At 37.8% G+C, this 19,085-nt stretch overlaps 1 protein-coding gene across 15 annotated transcripts in view; it reads left to right on the top strand.

Annotated features, from left to right (window-relative positions):
* The window catches only part of MIA2 (MIA SH3 domain ER export factor 2), a 90,881-nt gene that overhangs the window by 20,923 nt on the left and 50,873 nt on the right, over window positions 1-19,085 (top strand). For 5 of the 15 annotated variants that reach the window (XM_041758357.1, XM_041758355.1, XM_041758354.1 and 2 more), the window contains 3 exons: window positions 10,512-10,643; window positions 12,510-12,531; window positions 12,627-12,715. In XM_041758357.1, coding sequence (XP_041614291.1) covers window positions 10,512-10,643; window positions 12,510-12,531; window positions 12,627-12,715 — 243 coding nt within the window. Of the gene's footprint in view, window positions 1-1,768; window positions 1,929-3,114; window positions 3,240-3,290; window positions 3,585-3,707; window positions 4,037-10,511; window positions 10,644-12,509; window positions 12,532-12,626; window positions 12,716-19,085 lie in introns of those variants that run through there. The other 10 variants (XM_041758368.1, XM_041758361.1, XM_041758360.1 and 7 more) reach the window with 7 other exon arrangements.

Raw genomic sequence — 19,085 nt, 5'->3', positions numbered from 1 at the left:
TCATGAGAAACACACAGAAAGAGAGGAAGAGACATAGGCAGGCAGAGGGAGAAGCAGGCTCCATGCAGGGAGCCTGATGTGGGACTCGATCCTGGGACTCAGGGATCATGCCCTGAGCAGAAGGCAGATGCTCAACCCAAAGGCTGAACCTCCCAGGGGTCCCTACTTTAACCATTTTGATTGAAATCTTTTAGACATGGGAATATTGAATTTCAATTTATGGAAATTACCTTGTGACCCTAGAAAGTCACTTTCTGTAGCGCAGTCTCAGGTTTAAAACTCTGCTATAAGAGGTTGAGATTAGATGACATGCTGCTGGTCAAAGCTGACTTGTGCATTGTTTAAAAAATTAAGAACCAGTTACTAACATTTTAAAAAGTGAGTTCATACAAAAACCTGAATTTCTGGGTTTTTTTGAAAAAGTAGATGACTGTAATATGTAGTCTCCCATTTCATACGGCAACAAGAAGCTCAAGGAATAGTGCTTGCATTGGATAGAAATGATTTCATCATTTCCCTACATTTATTTTACCTGCTTGGCCTTTATAGGGCTTTAAGTTCATAATGTTTGGACTAAATGTTCTGAAGAATTCCTGCCAGGGATCCCTGGGTGGCGCAGCGGTTTGGCGCCTGCCTTTGGCCTAGGGCGCGATCTTGGAGACCCGGGATCGAGTCCCACGTCGGGCTCCTGGTGCATGGAGTCTGCTTCTCCCTCTGCCTGTGTCTCTGCCTCTCTCTCTCTCTCTCTCTCTGTGTGACTATCATCAATAAATAAAAATTAAAAAAAAATTAAAAAAAAAAGAATTCCTGCCAGACCTAGAATTCTAATAATCTTAGTGTATCTACTAAACTCCCATAATATAGGTTTGAATAGCTGCAGTAAATGGAAAATTTGAGCAATTTTCCTGTTAAATTTAGGTGAAAATTTTTCCTTTTCTTCTGCTTAAATGTTTCAGGTGATTGTTTCTATTTGCTAGTGATTTCAGCTAGATTTTGTACACAGCATAATTTTTAAAAATTATTTAAGTAATAGGAATTAATGCTACTTTCTATCTACTTTATAATTGAGGAAGCTCTTTGAGTTCTAACATTTATCTACTCTTAATTAGAATGCTTCATTTATATGTGGAACAAACAAAGGAAATTACCCAGCTCTTGTTCAACAGGTAATGCCTGATTCAGTTTGTTCTGAGAACAACTCTTACATCACTACTAGTACAGAGAATGAAAGTGTGGTTCAGTATGTTTGGTTTTCTTCTAAAGAACTAGATCCTACGACCCATAACATTGCCTGTTTAATTAAATGGGTGTAACTAGTATTTACAGCTTTGCAACAGGGCCTTTCACAAGGGAAATCAGTTTCTAAGTTGTGGACAAGGTTTACTGGTTAACATGTTTCCAGTGTTCTTGGAGGCTTCCTAGTAGCTGTCACTAACACACAGCATTTATTCTCCGGTTCCCTTAAAGCATGTCTACATAAGACAGCAAAATCCCATGCCTACTTGAGAACAATCTTTGGATATCTTTTTCATGGTAAAAGTCATGTATTCTATATGAATAGACTATAGAATAAAACATTCAATTTAATTTTTATCATTTATCAAATTCAGGATATCTCTTTTCAATTGTAGATTTTTAAGAGGGTAGTAACGTGTATGATATTTTAGAAAAAAAAAAAAGTATTTAATCAGGAGTGACGGCCATGAAATTGGATCCTGTGTTGGTAGTCACAACTCCACCTACAGCACCCCTTTACCACACAAGTGTCAAAACAGGATCACAGTCTATGTGGAACCGAAGAGTGCAGATGTGTTAGAATCTGAAATCTTTCTCAAGGATATGAGGTGATTAGTAGAACTTTATTTACAAGTTAAGATATTTTAACATGAACTTTTTAAAAAATGGAATTGAAAGATCTAGAGGAAGAGGTAAGTTTCTATATGACTATTAAGTGTACAGAAGAGAAATTAGGTTTGACTTTGACACTGAGTTTAAGTTTTACTGTGTTTTTGTTACAGGGAAATCTTTTAGATTTTTAAACAATTTCATTTATTCTTTTGTCCCTGATTTATGTTTTTAGTATTTGGAATGGTGATTATTGAAAAATTGGAAAATGGCACTGTACCTGCCTTAGGGTGGGCAAAAGGATTTAAAAAATGTTTTAGGTTATAAATAAGTTCTGAGAGCTGAAAATGTTTCTAGAGTTTTCTGGAAATGTTCAGACATTAAGAATTTTTTTTTATCAATGCTCTAATTGATACGTACATTGTTCTAAGATTCTCTGAAATTTTAAACATAAAATTTTGGTTATGCTTCTGTTTTGACCTTAATAGGCTATTCACATAATTTAATTTCAAAACACTATCCAACATATCAGAAGGTTGTGTAATACCTTAAAAATGGAGAATTATTAAGCAATTTCTGCTGTGTTCTGATACTGATAGTTCCTGAAACTCCTCAGGCTGATGTGGCAAATGAGAGCACTTTGAATTCCAAACAACTAGGCCCCATTTTGGTCCTGAAAATCACTTGCTGAGAACTTGGGCTTTTTTTTTTTTTTTTAATTCTTTTTGGCACAATTGTTCTGTTGCTGCCAGCTTACATCAGAGAAATCTGCTATGGACTTAAGATTTTGTCCAACTATTAATTTCTCTTGGGTAACTTGTTTAGGAAGAAGCATCTGCTGCTTCTTTTCGTGTCGCTTTGCTAAGGGCTTGTAGGAGGCCGAGTTGGTGGAGGATTATTATTGCTGGCAAGGCCGACTTAGGGGTTAACCTTTACACCGCTGTCAGCTGAAGGTCTCCCACGCACAAATCCAGCCCTCCGTACTCTATTCAAAAAATAGACCCTAAAAATAGGGTCCTAAATTTAGACCGCAGGATGCTACTTTTAGCTCCCCTTCGCAGGGGAGAACACCAGGCGCTCAGCCAGAAGCCGGAGGGGCTTGCTCTACCGTTTGGGTAACTAGGAGCTCCTGGAATTAAGCCAGGGGGGCCTAGCAAGCGCCCAGGTAGTGCAGGTGTGAGTAAAGCCCTGGAAGCCGAGGGGACCGGGTGGGTGCTCTCTTGCGTGGGAGAGGTTAAACATTGCCCAGACCACAGCTGACCCGCGACGCCTTCCTGTCCAAAGTCCAAAGTCCGGACGCGGTTGGCAGGACGCACGGGCACGGGCCCTGCAGGCCTTTTTTTGACGGGAATGAAGGCGGCGGCCAGTTTCGTGGGCCGACAGCGTCCCCAGGGGTACGAGACGCAGAAGCAGCCAGGGCTTCAGTGCGGGTGCAGACAGGGTCTCGGGCAGGCTGCGAGACGCGAGCGCTCGGGGTGGGCGCTCGGCCCGGCGGCCGCCCTGGGGTCGAGAGGCCGCGCCAGGCTCCCCCGCGGGGCTGCACGCCTGGCGGCCTCCGGGATAAGCCACGCCGCTGCGTCGGCCACGGCCCTGTGCCAGGGCCCTACTCCCCCGGGCTGTGTGGCCCACCCCACAGCGCACGGCTCGAGGCACAATTCCAGCGTCTCGGGCTCAAGCCCCTCCGCCTCCAAAGTGCTTGGCTTGGCCCAGGGGCGCGGCGGCCCCTTTAAGAACGCGAGGCAAGGACACGTCGCGCGAAGAGGGAGGGGAGACTTACCGCGTCCCCGCGTCCCCGCCTCCCCGCCGCGGCCGGGCCGCGACCAAATTGAGGGGTGACGGGCGGTGAGGAGAGGGCAGGTCGCGGGCTCGCGAGGGGCGGGATTGGACCTTCGGATCTTCAGGACCTCGAGCACAACGAGGGGCAGGCTCCCTGGGGGGCAGCATTGGCCCCTTGAGGGCTGTCGGCGCCGATCCTCCCGCAGCCCCCCCGCAGCCGGCGCCGCAGTGGTCCGCTCCGTTGCCGGGTGCAGGTTTGGGTTCCGGACCGAACGCGGTGTGTTGGCTGCCGCTTGCTGGGGCTCCGCCAGGCCCCGGCCGCGGCCACTTGGGTTGGGGCAGCCTTGGCGCCATGGAGGGGCCCAGGACTGCCCCTCAGTCGTACGTGGGGCTGGTTTTGGAGGAGCTGCGCAGGGTGAGTTCAGGCGCGGTCAGGCTCCTCGGCCCCGGGTCGCAGGCGCCTCCTGGGGGAGGAAGCCGCCGACTTTGGCGGCGCGGTCCGGGCTGTGGTGGGCACAGGTCCTGAAGCGAGTCGCCCCCCGCCGAGGGGCGCCGGGCCGTGTCCCAGGCAGGAGCCAGGTTCCTGGGCCGCGTGGATGGTGTTTGGTGTGTGTGGTACGGGGGACCTGGAGATCCGGAAGGTGAGGACAGAATTTGCCTCAGCGGGATTTTGCAAGGGTGTGTTAGGCGCGTTCGGATTCCTACAGCGAATGGGCTCTGCGGTCCTGCTACTCAGTTGGCTTGGGGGTCAGTGGCACGTGGTTCTCCCAAGTGTGGGAAACTTGAAAGGACTGATCCTCTGAAATGCATTCCTTTGAGTGATGGGACTGCTCGTTCCGTCTAAGCGTGCACGGGGACTTGGGATTGTAATTCTGCATTTTCTTCTACTCAGGAGTGCCCTTTTGAGATACTTTACCATAAGTGAGATTGTTCCTCGCTTCTTTCTCTATGTTCAGGTAAAAGGTCGTGCTGATGCAAAATCTGGAGATACGGAGCTCCCAGTGCTCAAAGTGTTTTTAGTTTTTTTTTTTTTTTTTTTTTTTAAGGTCAGTTTATAACAGGTTGCATGGATTTTTCTCTCCTGAGTGTTTTTGGTGTCTTTGTTGACATGTGTAGGTAGGGCCATTTATATCTTGTGTTCTAAACTATTTGCATTAAAAATCTAAAAAGTCTTTTAAAATGTTGGGGCTGTTATGATTTTTTTTGTTGTTGTTGTTACCTAAATTAAAAAGGACTGTTGTCATGGTATTCAGTTGTTCAACCAAGTGTGTCTAGTGATTGTGTGTGTGTGTGTTTGTGTGTGTATGACAATTCTCTGGAGAACCTAAATCAACTGGGTTTGGGCTCCTAGTATCATGCTGTCTGTTAAGGGAGAGGAGACAAAAAAAAAAAAAAAAAAAAAACCAGTACAAAGTAGAAACTGATTAATTGCTTACCAGAGTGTACGCAAAAAGTGCTAGGGAAATTGAGGAGTGGGAGAGATTACATTTTCTTGAGTATTTAGGAAAACAGAATAGCTTAAGCAGAGGGGACATAAAGAGCTTTGTGTGTGCGTGGAACTCGGAACTGTTTTTCTAGAATACAAAGTGGGCTCAGGGAATGATGTGCAGAGATGCTTGCTGGAGACGTAAGTAGATTCCAGTTGATGTAGGTGCTGGAGAGCATTCGAAGAATTTCAGTGTTACTAGATTTTTGGTTTAACTAACTAGCTTCCTGATAGTAGCGCGTAGGTTAGATGTAAGGAAAACAGAACTAGAAATGGTGTAGGGGAGAGATGACAGAGTAGTCAAGTAGCAGTAAAGAAGAGGGTACTGAATGAGAAAAAATATTTAGTGGTTAAGAGCAAAAATGGGTAGGATTTTGCTGATTGGATGTGAAGGATGAGAGAGAGAAGGAATCTAGAATGACTTCCAGGTTTCTGGCTATGGCAACTTATTCACTGAGATAAGGTGGAACAAGGGATGATTTCAGACTGTAACATATTTCCTGTTCATCACTAAAAACAATAATCAGAACTTAGTTTTTATACGACTGTGAATGGAGAGACACATGGAGAGGGGTGGCCTAGCCAGATTTTGCAGAATTTTTTCTGTAAATGTATCTTCATATGGATGGTTTCTTTGCTAAAATACACTTGTGTTTACCACAGGGGCCTGGGGGCTAGAATGGCACAACACTGTTCTGCTTTAAATGTTTAAAAAAAAGTATTTTTTTTAAAGATTATTAATTTATTCATTAGAGACACACAGAGGGAGAGACCTAGACAGAGGGAGAAGCAGGTTGCCTGTGGGGAGCCCAATGTGGGACTCGAATCCAGGACCCCAGGATCGTGACCTGAGCCAAAGGCAAACACTCAACCACTGACCTACCCGTGCATTCCAAGATTAATTTTTTTTTTATTAAACTATAATTCACATAACATGAGATTCATCCTTTTTTAGTGTCCAATTCGGTGATTTTTCTTTGGATAGTCACCTTATAGTTTAGCCATCACAATTCCAGAACATTTCCATCACCCCAGAAAGAAACCCTGTACTTATTAGCAGTTATTCCCAATTTTTCCCCCTCCATCCCGTGACAATTACTAATTTACTTTCTGTCTCTATGAATTTGTCAGTTCTGGATATTTCATGTAAATGGAATCATGTAATATGTAGCTATTTGTCTATGGCTTCTTTTACTTAGCATGCTTTCAAGATTCATCTCAAGTAATAGTATTTCATTCTTTTTTATGACTGAAAAATATTCCATGTGAAGGGAATACCACATTTTGAGTATCCATTCATAGTTCATGGACATTTGCATTGTTTTCACTTTTTTGCCTATTACGATTAATACTGCCAAGGACATACATGTATAAATTTTTTGTGAATGTTTTCAGTTCGCTTGGGTATATTCCTAGGAGTAGAATTACTGCTTAACTTTTTGAGGAGCTGCCAAATTGTTTTTCACAGAGGCTGCAGCATTTTACATTCCCACTGGCAATTTTAAGAGGGTTCTTATTTTCCAAATCCTCTCCAACACTTTTTTTTTTTTTTTAAAGATTTTATGTATTTGTTTGACAGAGAAAGCACAAGATAGAGGGTGAGGTAGAAGTAGGCTCCCTGCTGAGCAAGGAGCCTGATGTGCAGCTTGATCTCTTTGAAGTATGAAGATCTTAAATTTTGATGAAAACTAATTTTTTTTTGGTTGTTTGTGCTTTTGGTGTCATATCTAAGAAACCATTGCTTAAAATAAGGCCATAAAGTTTTCGTACAGCTGTGATTCCTTTTAAGAGTTTATCTCTTACATTAGAGTCTGTGATTCATTTTGAGTTAATTTTAATTTTTTTTAAACATTTTATTTATTCATGAGAGAGACAGAGAGAGGGAGGCTAAGACATAGGCAGAAGGAGAAGCAGGCTCTCTGCAGGGAACCTAGGACCCAGGACCCTGGGATCATGCCCTGAGCTGAAGGCAGACACTGAACCACTGAGCCACCTAGGTGCCCCTTTAATTAATTTTTATATATGATATGAGTATGGCTCCAGATTCATTCATTCCTTTGCATGTAGATATCTGCTTGTCCCAGTAACATTTGTTGAAAAAACTGTTCTTTGTTCATTTGTTTTGGTATTGCTGTTCAAAATCAATTGACCATAAATTTATTTCTAGATAGTTATTTTTATTCTATTGATATGCCTATCCTTAAGCCATTACTAAACTATCTTAATTGTGATAGCTTTGTAGTAAACTTTGAGATTGGGAAGTATGAGTGGTCCTTCCTTCCTCCCTCCCTCCCTCCCTTCCTTCCTTCCTTCCTTCCTTCCTTCCTTCCTTCCTTCCTTCCTTCCTTCCTTCCTCCCTTCCTCCCTTTATGGCCATACAACTATAGAGAAGAAAATGCTATACCTTGCATTTTTCCATGAATTTTAGGAGCTGCCTGTCCATTTTTGCAAAAGAGACAGTTGGAATATTGATAGGGATTGCATTGATTCTGTAGATCACTTTGGGGGAATATTGCCATCTTGACAATATTAAGTCTTACAGTCTATCAACTTGGGACATCTTTCCATTTGTTTAGAACTTAAATTTCTTTCAACAGTGTTTTGTAGTTTTCAGAGTGTACGGTTTGCAAACTTACTTTGTTAAACTTATTTCTAAGTCTTTTATTATTTTTATGCTATTGTAAATGGAATTGTTTTTTCTTTCTTCTTTCTTTTCTTTTCTTTTCTTTTCTCTTCTTTTCTTTTCTTTTCTTTTCTTTTCTTTTCTTTTCTTTTCTTTTCTTTCTTTTCTTCTTCAGAGAGAAAGCAAGTGGGATTGGCAGAGGGAGAGAGAGAGAATCTTAAGCAGGTGCCATGCCCAGTGTGGAGCCTGATGTGGGGCTCGATCTCATGACCCTGAGATCAAGACCCTGAGATAAAGACCTGAGCCCAGATCAAGAGTCGGGTGCTTAACTGACTGAGCCATCCAGGAAAATGTTTTCTTAATTTCATTTTCATATTAGTCATTGCTATTGTATAGAAATAGGACTCATTTTTTTCTGCATCGATGATATTCTGCAACTTCGCTGAGCTTGTTTATTAGCTCTAATAGTTTCTTATTTAGAATTCTTATTTTAGAATTTTAGGCTTACTTAAGCTTTTCTCTTTATAAGATTATGTCACCTTCAAATGGAGATAGTTTTGTTTTTTCCTTTCCAATTTAGGTGCCTTTTATTTTTTTCTTACCTAATTGCCCTGGCCAGAACCTCAAGTACAATGTTGAATGAATATGGAGAGAATGGATATCCTTATCTTGTTCCTGATTTTAAGGTGAAAGCTTTCAGTCTTTCATCATTAAGTAAAATGTTAACTATTGGTTTTTCATAGATGCCCCTTATCAGGTTGAGAAAGTTCCCTTCTGTCTTAGTTTATTGAATGTTTATCATAAAGGATGTTTGGTTTTGTTAAGTATAATTCTTTTTATATGCTGCTAGATTTGGTTTGCTGGTATTTGGTTGAGGATTTTTGCATTTATATATATGTTTGGTTTTCTTTTCTTGTAATATTTGTTTGGCTGTCATATCAGGGTAATACTGGCCTCATAGAATGAATTAGGAAGAGAAGAGTTCCCTCTTCTTTTATTTTTTTCGGCATAGTTTGAGAATGATTGGCATTAATTCTTCTGTAAACCTTCAGTAGAATTTACTGTGAATCCATCTGGTCCTGAGCTTTTCGGTGTTGAAAGTTTTTTTAAAATACAGATTTCTTATGAATTGGTAACTGGGGTAATGTAGGGAGAGGCAGAAATCAGAATAGAGGGGTATTTTTTTTTTTAGAAGAGGTATAATAAAAAAAGAGGTATAATCAGGTTTATTTAATACAGGTTAATGATCTATAGATAGCAATTTGGAAGGTGTAGTTATATGGATCATTGTTATAAAACAGACTTTGGAGAGGAGAATAGACATTAAAGGGTGTTTTTCTAGGTAGAAATGGCCTAAAAAGAGAAGATTTGTCATACGGGTTTTGGGTTGAACCCTAGAAAGAATCAAACCTGATTAGACTTCAGATTTTTCTTAAAAGTGCATTTTTCTTTTTTTCCCCTACCGTTCTCCTGTGACTGAGTAATCTTGGACCAGGTAACAAAAGAATAACCCCATTGAGTGAGGATGAATAATAAACTGACCCAGGGAAAGATGAAATATAGGAGCAACTATAAAAGCCTTAAGCGTTTTTATGCCAAAGACCTGCTAGGGAGAGAAGTAGTATAGAAGGGCCATGGTTACAGGATCATGGCTTTTAAAGGAGGATTAATAGAAATAGTTACCTTTACTGAGTACCTGCCCTGCATGTTCAAACAGCATTATTCCCAAGACAGATAAGAAAAGGGAACCACAGAAGTAGGAGAGAGGTATTCAGATTCCAAAATGCTTCATCAGTGGTTTTCAGACTCCTTTTTTTTTTTTTTTTTTAACGCTTTTACACTGCAGTTCTGTTTTTTCCCCCCACTGTGGAGAAATCTTAAATGGAATCCATATACTCTACACATAAAACCTAAACTGAGGGATCCCTGGGTGGCGCAGCGGTTTGGCGCCTGCCTTTGGCCCAGGGCGCGATCCTGGAGACCCGGGATCGAATCCCACATCGGGCTCCCGGTGCATGGAGCCTGCTTCTCCCTCCGCCTGTGTCTCTGCCTCTCTCTCTCTCTCTGTGACTATCATAAATAAATAAAAAAATTAAAAAAAAAAAATGAAGACTGTAGCAAGAGAAAAAAAAAAGACACTACATTATAAAAAAAAAAAAAAAAAAAAAAACCTAAACTGGTTGATATCAGTCTTAGAGCACCTGAACTCAGATTCTTTCTTTGGCCTTCTCTCCTCTTACTGTCAGAAGTTGAGGCATATTTGTAGAACTATAGTTTGGAAATCACTGCATTTTATCATAGTGCTATTTTTCATCACTTGGTAAATGAAAATTGCCAGAAAAATAGACTGTAACACCTTCTGTTTGGTAGCTGGCAGCCCATTTCATGAAAAGGGTGTTAATAGTGTTTACATAATAACCTTGTACTTATGCTTGTGTCTTAGTTTGTGGGGGCTGCTGTAATACAAACATTACAGACTGGGTGTCTTAAACAAGTAACATTGTTCTCAGTTCTGGAGGCTGAGGCCAAGATCAAGGCACTGCAGATCCTGTGTCTGGTGAGGACCCCTTCCTGGTTCATTCATCTCACTATAACCTCACATGGTGGAAAGGTCCAGGGAACTTTGTGTGGCCTCTTTTAAAATACCATCACACTGGGTATTAGGTTGCAACATGTGTATAGCAGTTTGTAATCAACACTTTCTATCAAACATACATTTTAGAGAAGTTAATTTTCTATCAAACATACATTTTTGAGAAGTTAATTTTCTTTGTCTTGAAGGTTGTTGCAGTGTTGCCTGAAGATATGAGACCAGATACCAATCCCTATGGTTTCCCATGGGAACTGGTGATATGTGCAGGTGTTGTTGGATTTTTTGCTGTTCTCTTGTTTTTGTGGAGAAGTTTTCAGTCGGTAAGTAACTGATACTAAGAATATTCATCTGTCTACAACGTGTACCTTTTAAGCTATTCATGTTGATTACATGTATTGCCAATGTCCCAGTGTAAAACATCTCTTCATCTTCTTTAAGATGTTTTCTGATGAACAGAAATTCTTGGAAAATTTTGCTTTCAATATTTTAGTTCTTGATCCATCTTGAATACAATTTTTTTTTTCTGGCATGGAGTAAGGATTCAGCGTAATTTTAACCCCAAGATAAAACTGTTTTCCTACCCATCTGCCATGCATATTAGAGTTCCATATTAGAGTTCCACATGTATGTAGATATTTTCTTTATTCTGTTCCATTGTTTATTGTTGAAAGCAGATACATGTATATCATTCTGTATCCATTAATTAGGTCAGGTTTGCTAATGACTGATTTTTGTTCATGTATTCTATTGTTGCCCCCCTTTTTTTTGTTTTTTCATCTATTCAGGAGGATTTGCCTGAATTTCACTCTCATGATAAATTTATCAGTTTCTTTTTGTAGTGATGCTTTTGACTTATAATTTCTTTTATCTCTTATTATAGCCATATCAACTTTCTTTTGGATGGTATTTGATAGGTGTTTTTCCATCTTCTATTTTTTAGCCTTTCTATGGTCTTCTACTTAATGTGTATCCTATGGAAATTTCTTTAATATTTAATCTGAAAATCTGTTTTTTTTTTTTCACTACTGAGTAGTTTGTAGTTGTCTACATATATTATGATTATTGATGTATTTGGACCAATTTTTTTCAGCTTAGTTTATCTTTTTATTTTTATTTAAAGATTTTATGTATGTATGTATGTATGTATGTATTTATTTATTTATTTACAAGAGACCCATAAGAGAGGCAGAGACATAGGCAAAGAGAGAAACAAGCTTAATGCAGGGAGCTTGATATGGCACTCAATCCCAGGACCCTGGATCACGCCCTGAGCTGAAGGCAAACACTCAACTGCTCAACCACCCAGGCATCCCTAATTTGATATTCTTGTATACTATGTCTAGGTTTGATCTTTTTTTTTTTCTTCTTTTTTAGAATTATCTGGAATCTTTTAATGAGGTGTTTTATATTTTTTTATTTCTAGGAGATATCTTCTGCATTTTATGTTTTTTCTTTTTCCTTTTGGGACTATGTTTTTAGATGCTATCCCTTCTACTTCTGCCTTCCATATCTCTTAACTTGTTCTTCAGTTTTTTTTTGGTTTCCTATTACCTTTTGAGCTAGTTCCTCAATGTGAAGATTCAATTCACTTAATCCTCCTCAATACTGATTCTACTATACCTTGACTTTAAAACTTTTTAAAAACTATAAAAATTTTTATCCCTGTTCATCTTCTATAGATGATATAAGTCCCCATTTTAGTCTCCTAAGCCTACTCTCCTTTACAAATGGATTTTTTCCTTAATTTTTTGAGACAGAGAGATGAAAGAAGAAAAAAAGATTTTGTGGTCAGTTTAGATCCATGGATCAGTGGTAACATTTCTCAAACTTAATTTTGGATGTTATCGCTGGGAGAGATGATAACAAGGACTTCTCGAAATAGTTTGTTTTGGGGTCAAATATATTTGGAGTACAATGGGATAAGCGAAATAGAACAGATGTCTTTAAGGAAGAGTTATTTCAGGGTCTTTAATGTGATAATATAACACATAGTGTGGCTCCTCAATAGAGAGACTTTACTATGTAGCATTTTTCCCATTGTACAGACAACACTTTCAGTTAATGTATATTCATACTAAGGCAATAAGAAACCAGTTATTTTTCACTTGGTAGTAGAAGTTAAATAAATTAGATTTACTTGAATATATATTTGTTTTAATGTAAATTTTGTTAAAAATTTGTTTCAGGTTAGAAGCCGGCTTTATGTAGGTAAGCTCTTTTTTCTATTCTAGATCTCATCATTATTGTTTATAATTTTGAAGCCTAAAGCTATTTATACATGATAATGTGAACTTTCTTTTCAGGAAGAGAGAACAAGCTTGCTGTAGAACTTTCTAGACAAATTGACGAAAAATGTAAACTACTTGAAAAATTTAGCCTTATTCAAAAAGAGGTAAGATATTTTAAAAAATATTAGTATTCATGTTAAGAGTCAGAGGACTTTATACTTTTCAATGCCAATATTTCAGTGTAAGTTTATTAATGCTTTGTTTGCAAAGTGTGAGAGTTCAGTTGCTGTTCATATTAGTAACCTTATTAATTTTAACCATTATGGTAGGTGTATAATGGTGTCTCATTGTGGTTTCATTCTGTATTTCCCTGACTAATGAGGTTAAGCAGTCTTTTATGTATTTATTGGTCATTTGGATATCATTTTTGTGAAGCTGCCTGCTCGAGGTTTTTTTTTTTTTTTAATATTTGAAAAGGTGTGGTTTTTTCCTTTTTGATAGTAGAATATTTTCTATATATGAACATGAGCCCTTTGTCAGCAATATGTACTGCAAATATTTTCCCCCACTGTGTGATTTGATTTGCCTTTTTATTTCAGATGGTAAGCTGAAGTTAATTTTAACTTAGTTTAATTCATCAGTCTTATCTTTATGACTGCTTTTTGTTTCTTATTTAAGAATTTTTGTCTACTCAAGGATATGAAGATATTCTTCTGTGCTACTTTGAGAAACTTTGTTTTACCTTTCTCATTTAGTCTTTGTAAAAAGTTTTCTAGGACTGCCATAACAAAATACCACAGACCAGCTGGCTTGCCCAATAGAAATTAGTTTTTTCACAGTTCTGGAGGCTAGAAGTCTAAGATCAAAGTGTTGGCAAGTTTGGTTTCTTATGAGGCTCCTCTCCTTAGCCTGCATGTGGCTGCCTTCTTGCCGTTACATGGTGTTACCTCTGTGCAGGTGTCTTTCTCTGTGTCTATCTTTTCCTTTCATATAGGGACACCAGTCAGATTAGATTAGGGGTATCCTAAAGATCTCATTTTAACTTAATCACCTCTTTAAAGGGCCTGTCTCCAGATACAGTCACATTGTGAGGTATTGGGGCTTCAACATATAAATTTTGGGGAATACAGATTAACTCAAATGTAATTTCTTTCATTCGTCTGGAATTGAATCTCTGGTGGTATGATTTGGAAGTCAAGATTCAATGTTTTTCATACGGATATTGAATTAGCCTGTACTGTTTATTAAAAGACCATCTTTTCCTTTGTTTTGTAGTCATCTTAGATCAAGTGGCCATATATATCTTAGTCTGATTCTATAATCTGTTCTAGTGGTCTTTTTTTTTTTTTTTTTTTTAATTCTTGTGCCAGTATCATGCTGTTTTAGTCTACTGTATTTTTATAACAATTCTTGATAGCTGCAGCATAAACCTCCATGTTTGTTCTTAAAGATTGTCTTGGTGATCTTGGCACTTTGCTATTCCATATATATTTTAAATCAATCATCAGTTTACACACGTAGCATGTTAGAGATTTGATTCGGATTGCATTGCATATATAGGTCAATTTGGAGAGAACTTACAGTTTTACAATGTTGTGTTTTTATCCATGGACTCTAGTATATCCCTCAATTTATGCCTTTATAAAATTCTCTCACTATTGTATACATTTTTCTGTTGAGGTCTTTAACATCTTTTCTTAGATTTATTCTCTGGTATCTGATGGTTATTGAAACTATTCTAAATAGTAAGGTTCATCCATGTTTTGTATAGATTTGCCTATTCTGGACATTTCACTTACGTGGAATCATATAATATGTGGTTCTTTGTGACTGGCTTTTTTCACTTACATTATGTTTTCAAGGTTTATCCATGTTGTAGCATGTATCAGTACTTTGTTTTTTGCCAAATAATGTTCTGTGCCAAAATTTAAATATCTCTTTGTCAGTTTGGTTATCCTCTTTTTTGGGTGCTATCAATGATGCTGCTATAACATTCAAGTACAAGTTTTGTGTGAGTGTATGTTTTTAATTTTGGGGGATATATATCTATAAATGCAGTTGCTGGATCTATATTTAACTTTTTGAGGAACTGCCAGATTCTTTTCCATAGTGGCTATACCCATGGACATTCCTACCAGATGTTTGTGAATGTTCTAGTTTCTCCACATCCTTGCTGTCCTCGTGAGTGTGAAGAGGTATCTCACTGTAGTTTTAATTTGCATTTCTCTGATGGTTAATTGTGTTGAGGATTTATCTTTTCATGTGCCCATTGGGCATTTATTTATCTTCTCTTGAGAAATGTCTTCTCAGTTCCTTTGCCTATTTTTAAATTGGGTTATTCATCTTTTTATTATTGAGTTGTAACTTTATATATTATAGATATGAGCTTCTTATCACATGTGTGAATTGTAAGTATTTTCTTTCATTTCTGTGCATTGTCTCCTTACTTTCTTGGTAGTGTCTTTGAAGCATAAAAGTTTTTAATTTTAAAAAATATTTTATATATTTATTTGAGAGAGAGCTCGAGTAGTGTGGACGGGCAGAGGGAGAGGGAGAAGCAGATTCCCTGCTTAGCAGGGAGGCTGATATGGGCCTGGATATGGGGCTTGATCCCAGGGCCCTGAGATCATGACTTGAGCCGAAGGCAGACCACTTAACTGCTGAACCACCCAGGCGCCCCTAAAAGTTAATTTTGAAAATGCTTGGTTTATTTATCTACTTTTTCTTTTGTTGGTTATACTTTTGGTTTCATATCCAAGAAACCATTGCTTAAAACAAGCTCACAAAGATTTACACCTGTATTTCTTTCTAAACGTTTTATGGGATTAGATCTTATGTTTAGGTCTTTGATCTGTTTTGAATTAGTTTTTTGTGAATTGTGTGAGGTAGGAATGGGTCCAACTTCATTCTCTGGGATGTAGATATCCAGTTTTTGCTAGCACCATTTGCTAAAAGGACTTTTCCTTCCCCATTGAGCTGTCATGGCACTGTTGTCAAAAATCAGTTGACTGTAATTGTGAAGGTTCATTTGTGGATTCTCAACTCTGTTTCATTGATCTGTTATGTCTGTCTTTATGCCAGTTCCAAACTGTCTTGATCACTGTAGGTTTGTAATAAGGTTTGAAATTATAAATCTGTGAATAGATGAGCTGGAATTTTTTTTAAGAGATTTTATTTTTTGGGCTCCTATGTGATATAGCTGGTTGAGTGTCTGATTCCATTTTGGCTCAGGTTGTGATCTCAGGGTCGTAGGATCAAGCCCTGCATTGGGTTCCATGTTGAGCTTGGAGTCTGCTCGGACTCTCTCTCCCTCCGTCCCCAAAATAAAGAAGTAAATCTTTAAAAAAAGATATTTAAGTAATCTCTACATCCAACATGGGGTTTGAACCAACACCACGAAATCAAGAGTCCTATGCCCCTCTGACTAAGCCAGCCAGGCACCCCAGATTAGCTGCAATTTTGATAGGGTTTATGTTGAATCTATAGATCAATTTAGGGAGTAGTGCTATCTTAACATTAAGTCTCTGATCTATGAACATGAGATGTCTTTCCATTTACTTGGGTCTTCTCTATTTCAATAATGTTTTGTAGTTTTCAGAGAATAAGGTTTGGGGCACTTGGCTTGGTCAATTGGTAATGCGTGCTAGCTACCCTTGATGTCAGAGTTGTAAGTTTGAGCCCCAGGCTGAGTAAAGACATTACGTAGAAATAAAACTTAAACAAAAGAAACAGAATATAATGCTTGCTCTTTTTCTGTGTTAACTTTACTCCTACATATTTTATTCTTTTTGTTGCTATTGCAAATGAATTTCATTTTTTATTTGCTCATTGCTGAACTAGTGTTTATTCTCTTGTATTTTTCTAAACATTGTGGAACCTTTAGTGAGGTATCTATCCTTTTATTCCTGATACTGGTTGGTTGTCCATTTCTCTTTGTCCTTTATCAGCCTTGGCAGTGGTTTATCAATTTTTTTAATGCCTTCAAAGAACAATCTTTTGGCTTGGTTGATTCTTTTTACTTTGTTTTCTATTTACTTTATTCTTTTTTTTCCACTTTTTTTTGGGTCACTTTCTGGGGTATGTACTCAAATCATTGAACTTTAACCCTTCTTTTGTAATTTGTGCATTTCAAGCTATAATTTGCTCTGGCTTTCATTAAAGCATCTACCCAGTATGGTTATGTCATGCTTTCCTGATCATTCAGTATAAAATATTTAAAAATTTTTATTGTGATGTCTTATTTTTATTTTATTTTATTTTTTTAAAAAGATTTTGTTTATTTATTCATGACAGACACAGAGAAAGAGACAGAGAGGCAGAGACACAGGCAGAAGGAGAAGCAGGCTCCCTGTAGGGAGCCGGATGTGGGACTCCATCCCGGTTCTCCAGGATCACACCCTGGGCTGAAGGCGGCACTAAACTGCTGGGCCACGGGGGCTGCCTGATGTCTTCTTTAAACACTAGTTATTTGGTAGGGTACTTACTAATTTCCTAATAAATAGAGATTTCCTAATAATTTATTTTTATTTATATTTAGTCTAATTTGGCCTAATTCTGTTTATTTATTTTTATTTTTTTTTAAAGATTTTTATTTATTAATTCATGAGAGACACACAGAGAGAAAGAGGCAGAGACACAGGCAGAGGGAGAAGCAGGCTCCATTCAGGGAACCCGATGCGGGACTCAATCCTGGGTCTCCAGGATCACACCCTGGGCCAAAAGCGGTGCTAAACTGCTGAACCCCTCGGGCTGCCCATAATTCTGTTTAATTCACAGTATGCTCTCTGTGATTTCAGTCCCTTGTTGTTTGTTGGACTTAATTTATGGCTTGGCATAGGATTGGTATTGGTAACTGTTTCATGTTTGACAGAAATACATACATTCTTTACCCTTATGTCAGTATGATGCTATTTTACTTACTCTAGTTTTTTGGTATATAAATATAAAAATTAAGTCATTTCTTACTTTTTAAATTCATGGTATCTATTGGTTGTTGAGAGAAGTATGTTTCCCATTTTGATTGTGCATTTGCTTTTCTCTTAATTTTGTCAATTTTATGTATACTGAGGCTATGTTAGATGAATACACATTTAGAATTGTTTTATCTTCCTGGTTAGTTGGAGCTTTTTATGCCGGGGGCCGCGCCACTTCCGCAAACAGGTGCAGGAGAAGCACCTGCTGCAGAAGTCTCATCTTTTGTGATCCTGTCTGCATGCAGTTTTTTTTTTTTTTTTTTCTGTATACAGCAACTACTTTATTATTTTCAAATGCAAACTCTTTGCATTTAGTTTGCTATTTTACAATTTTACAAACTAGGTATAAAAGACCATAAATAAATGACATAAGTTATGTGTACCTAAAGTTCATGAAGGGAAGAAAAATACCTTGACAAAATAAAACAAAATAGAAAATCTATGTCTAACTCAAGAGATCGCTCAAATTTCGGAACATGTATGAACCAAGCAATGTTCTGTTAATTTCCTTTTCGGTATGAACTAAATTATAATATGCCTTATACATTCTAATTTTAACCACAGTCCTTGCATATTCCAACATACTTGGATACAAAAAATAAATGCACTCTTCAGTGTGTATCAATGCTTGATGTTGTTTGGAGAATGTTAAATAAGTGAAAATATTGCTTCTAGAACTTTCCTTTATTGGTCAGAATTTGAGTGTCTTCAGACAAATATTGAGGCTATAAGCGTGTATGGATTAATACACGTGTATGGATGAAATACCCCTGTTTATCTTTAGGAATTTTTGATTTTCATTTGTTAAGCATTTGCATGATAGATCTTTTCCCATTATTTTACTTTTGTTTATATAGTTCTGTGTTGTCTCTTTTAAAAATAGTATATAGTTTTGCTTTTTTAAATCAGTCTAAAAAAATCTTTGTATTTAATGGACTATTATTTCATTTGGAGTCAGTGTAATTTTTCATTATTAGAGCTTAAATCTACTATCTTAAGTATTTCTATTTGACACCTAATCTGTGTTCTTTTTTCTCTTCCCTCTTGTTTTCCTTTTTATTAAAATAGTTTATTTTTCCTTACTTCAGTATTTTCTATATCAGTGGGTTTGTTACTTAGGGATTATTTTATATTCTTTCAATGGTTATCTTAGAGATTCCGATATATATCCTTAATTTATTAATATCTAATATAAGTTAGTGCTGTTACTACTTACTGGATTATATAAAGACCTTAGAATACTTTAATTCCACTTCCCCTTTTTTGTCCATGTCCTATGATACATATTTGGATTTTTTATATTTCTTTAAACCTCCAAATCATTTTATTACTATTTGAAATAGTGACCATTTATTTGGATTTGTCCACATGTTTATTATTTCCATTGCTGTTTATTCTTTCCTTCATTTCAGCTTCCATTTGGGATGATTTTTCTTACTTCTGAATACCCTAATCTTTTCCTTTTTTAAAAAAATATTTTATTTTATTTAAAAATATTTATTTGAGAGAGAGAGAGAGAGCGAGCATGCACAAGCAGGGGCAGAGGGAGAGGGAGAGAGAG

Source organism: Vulpes lagopus, chromosome 6 (assembly GCF_018345385.1).
Source record: "Vulpes lagopus strain Blue_001 chromosome 6, ASM1834538v1, whole genome shotgun sequence".
Classification (NCBI taxonomy): domain Eukaryota; kingdom Metazoa; phylum Chordata; class Mammalia; order Carnivora; family Canidae; genus Vulpes; species Vulpes lagopus.
The sequence above is the reverse complement of the archived record's forward strand: the minus strand, read 5'-3'. Positions and strand labels throughout refer to the sequence as shown.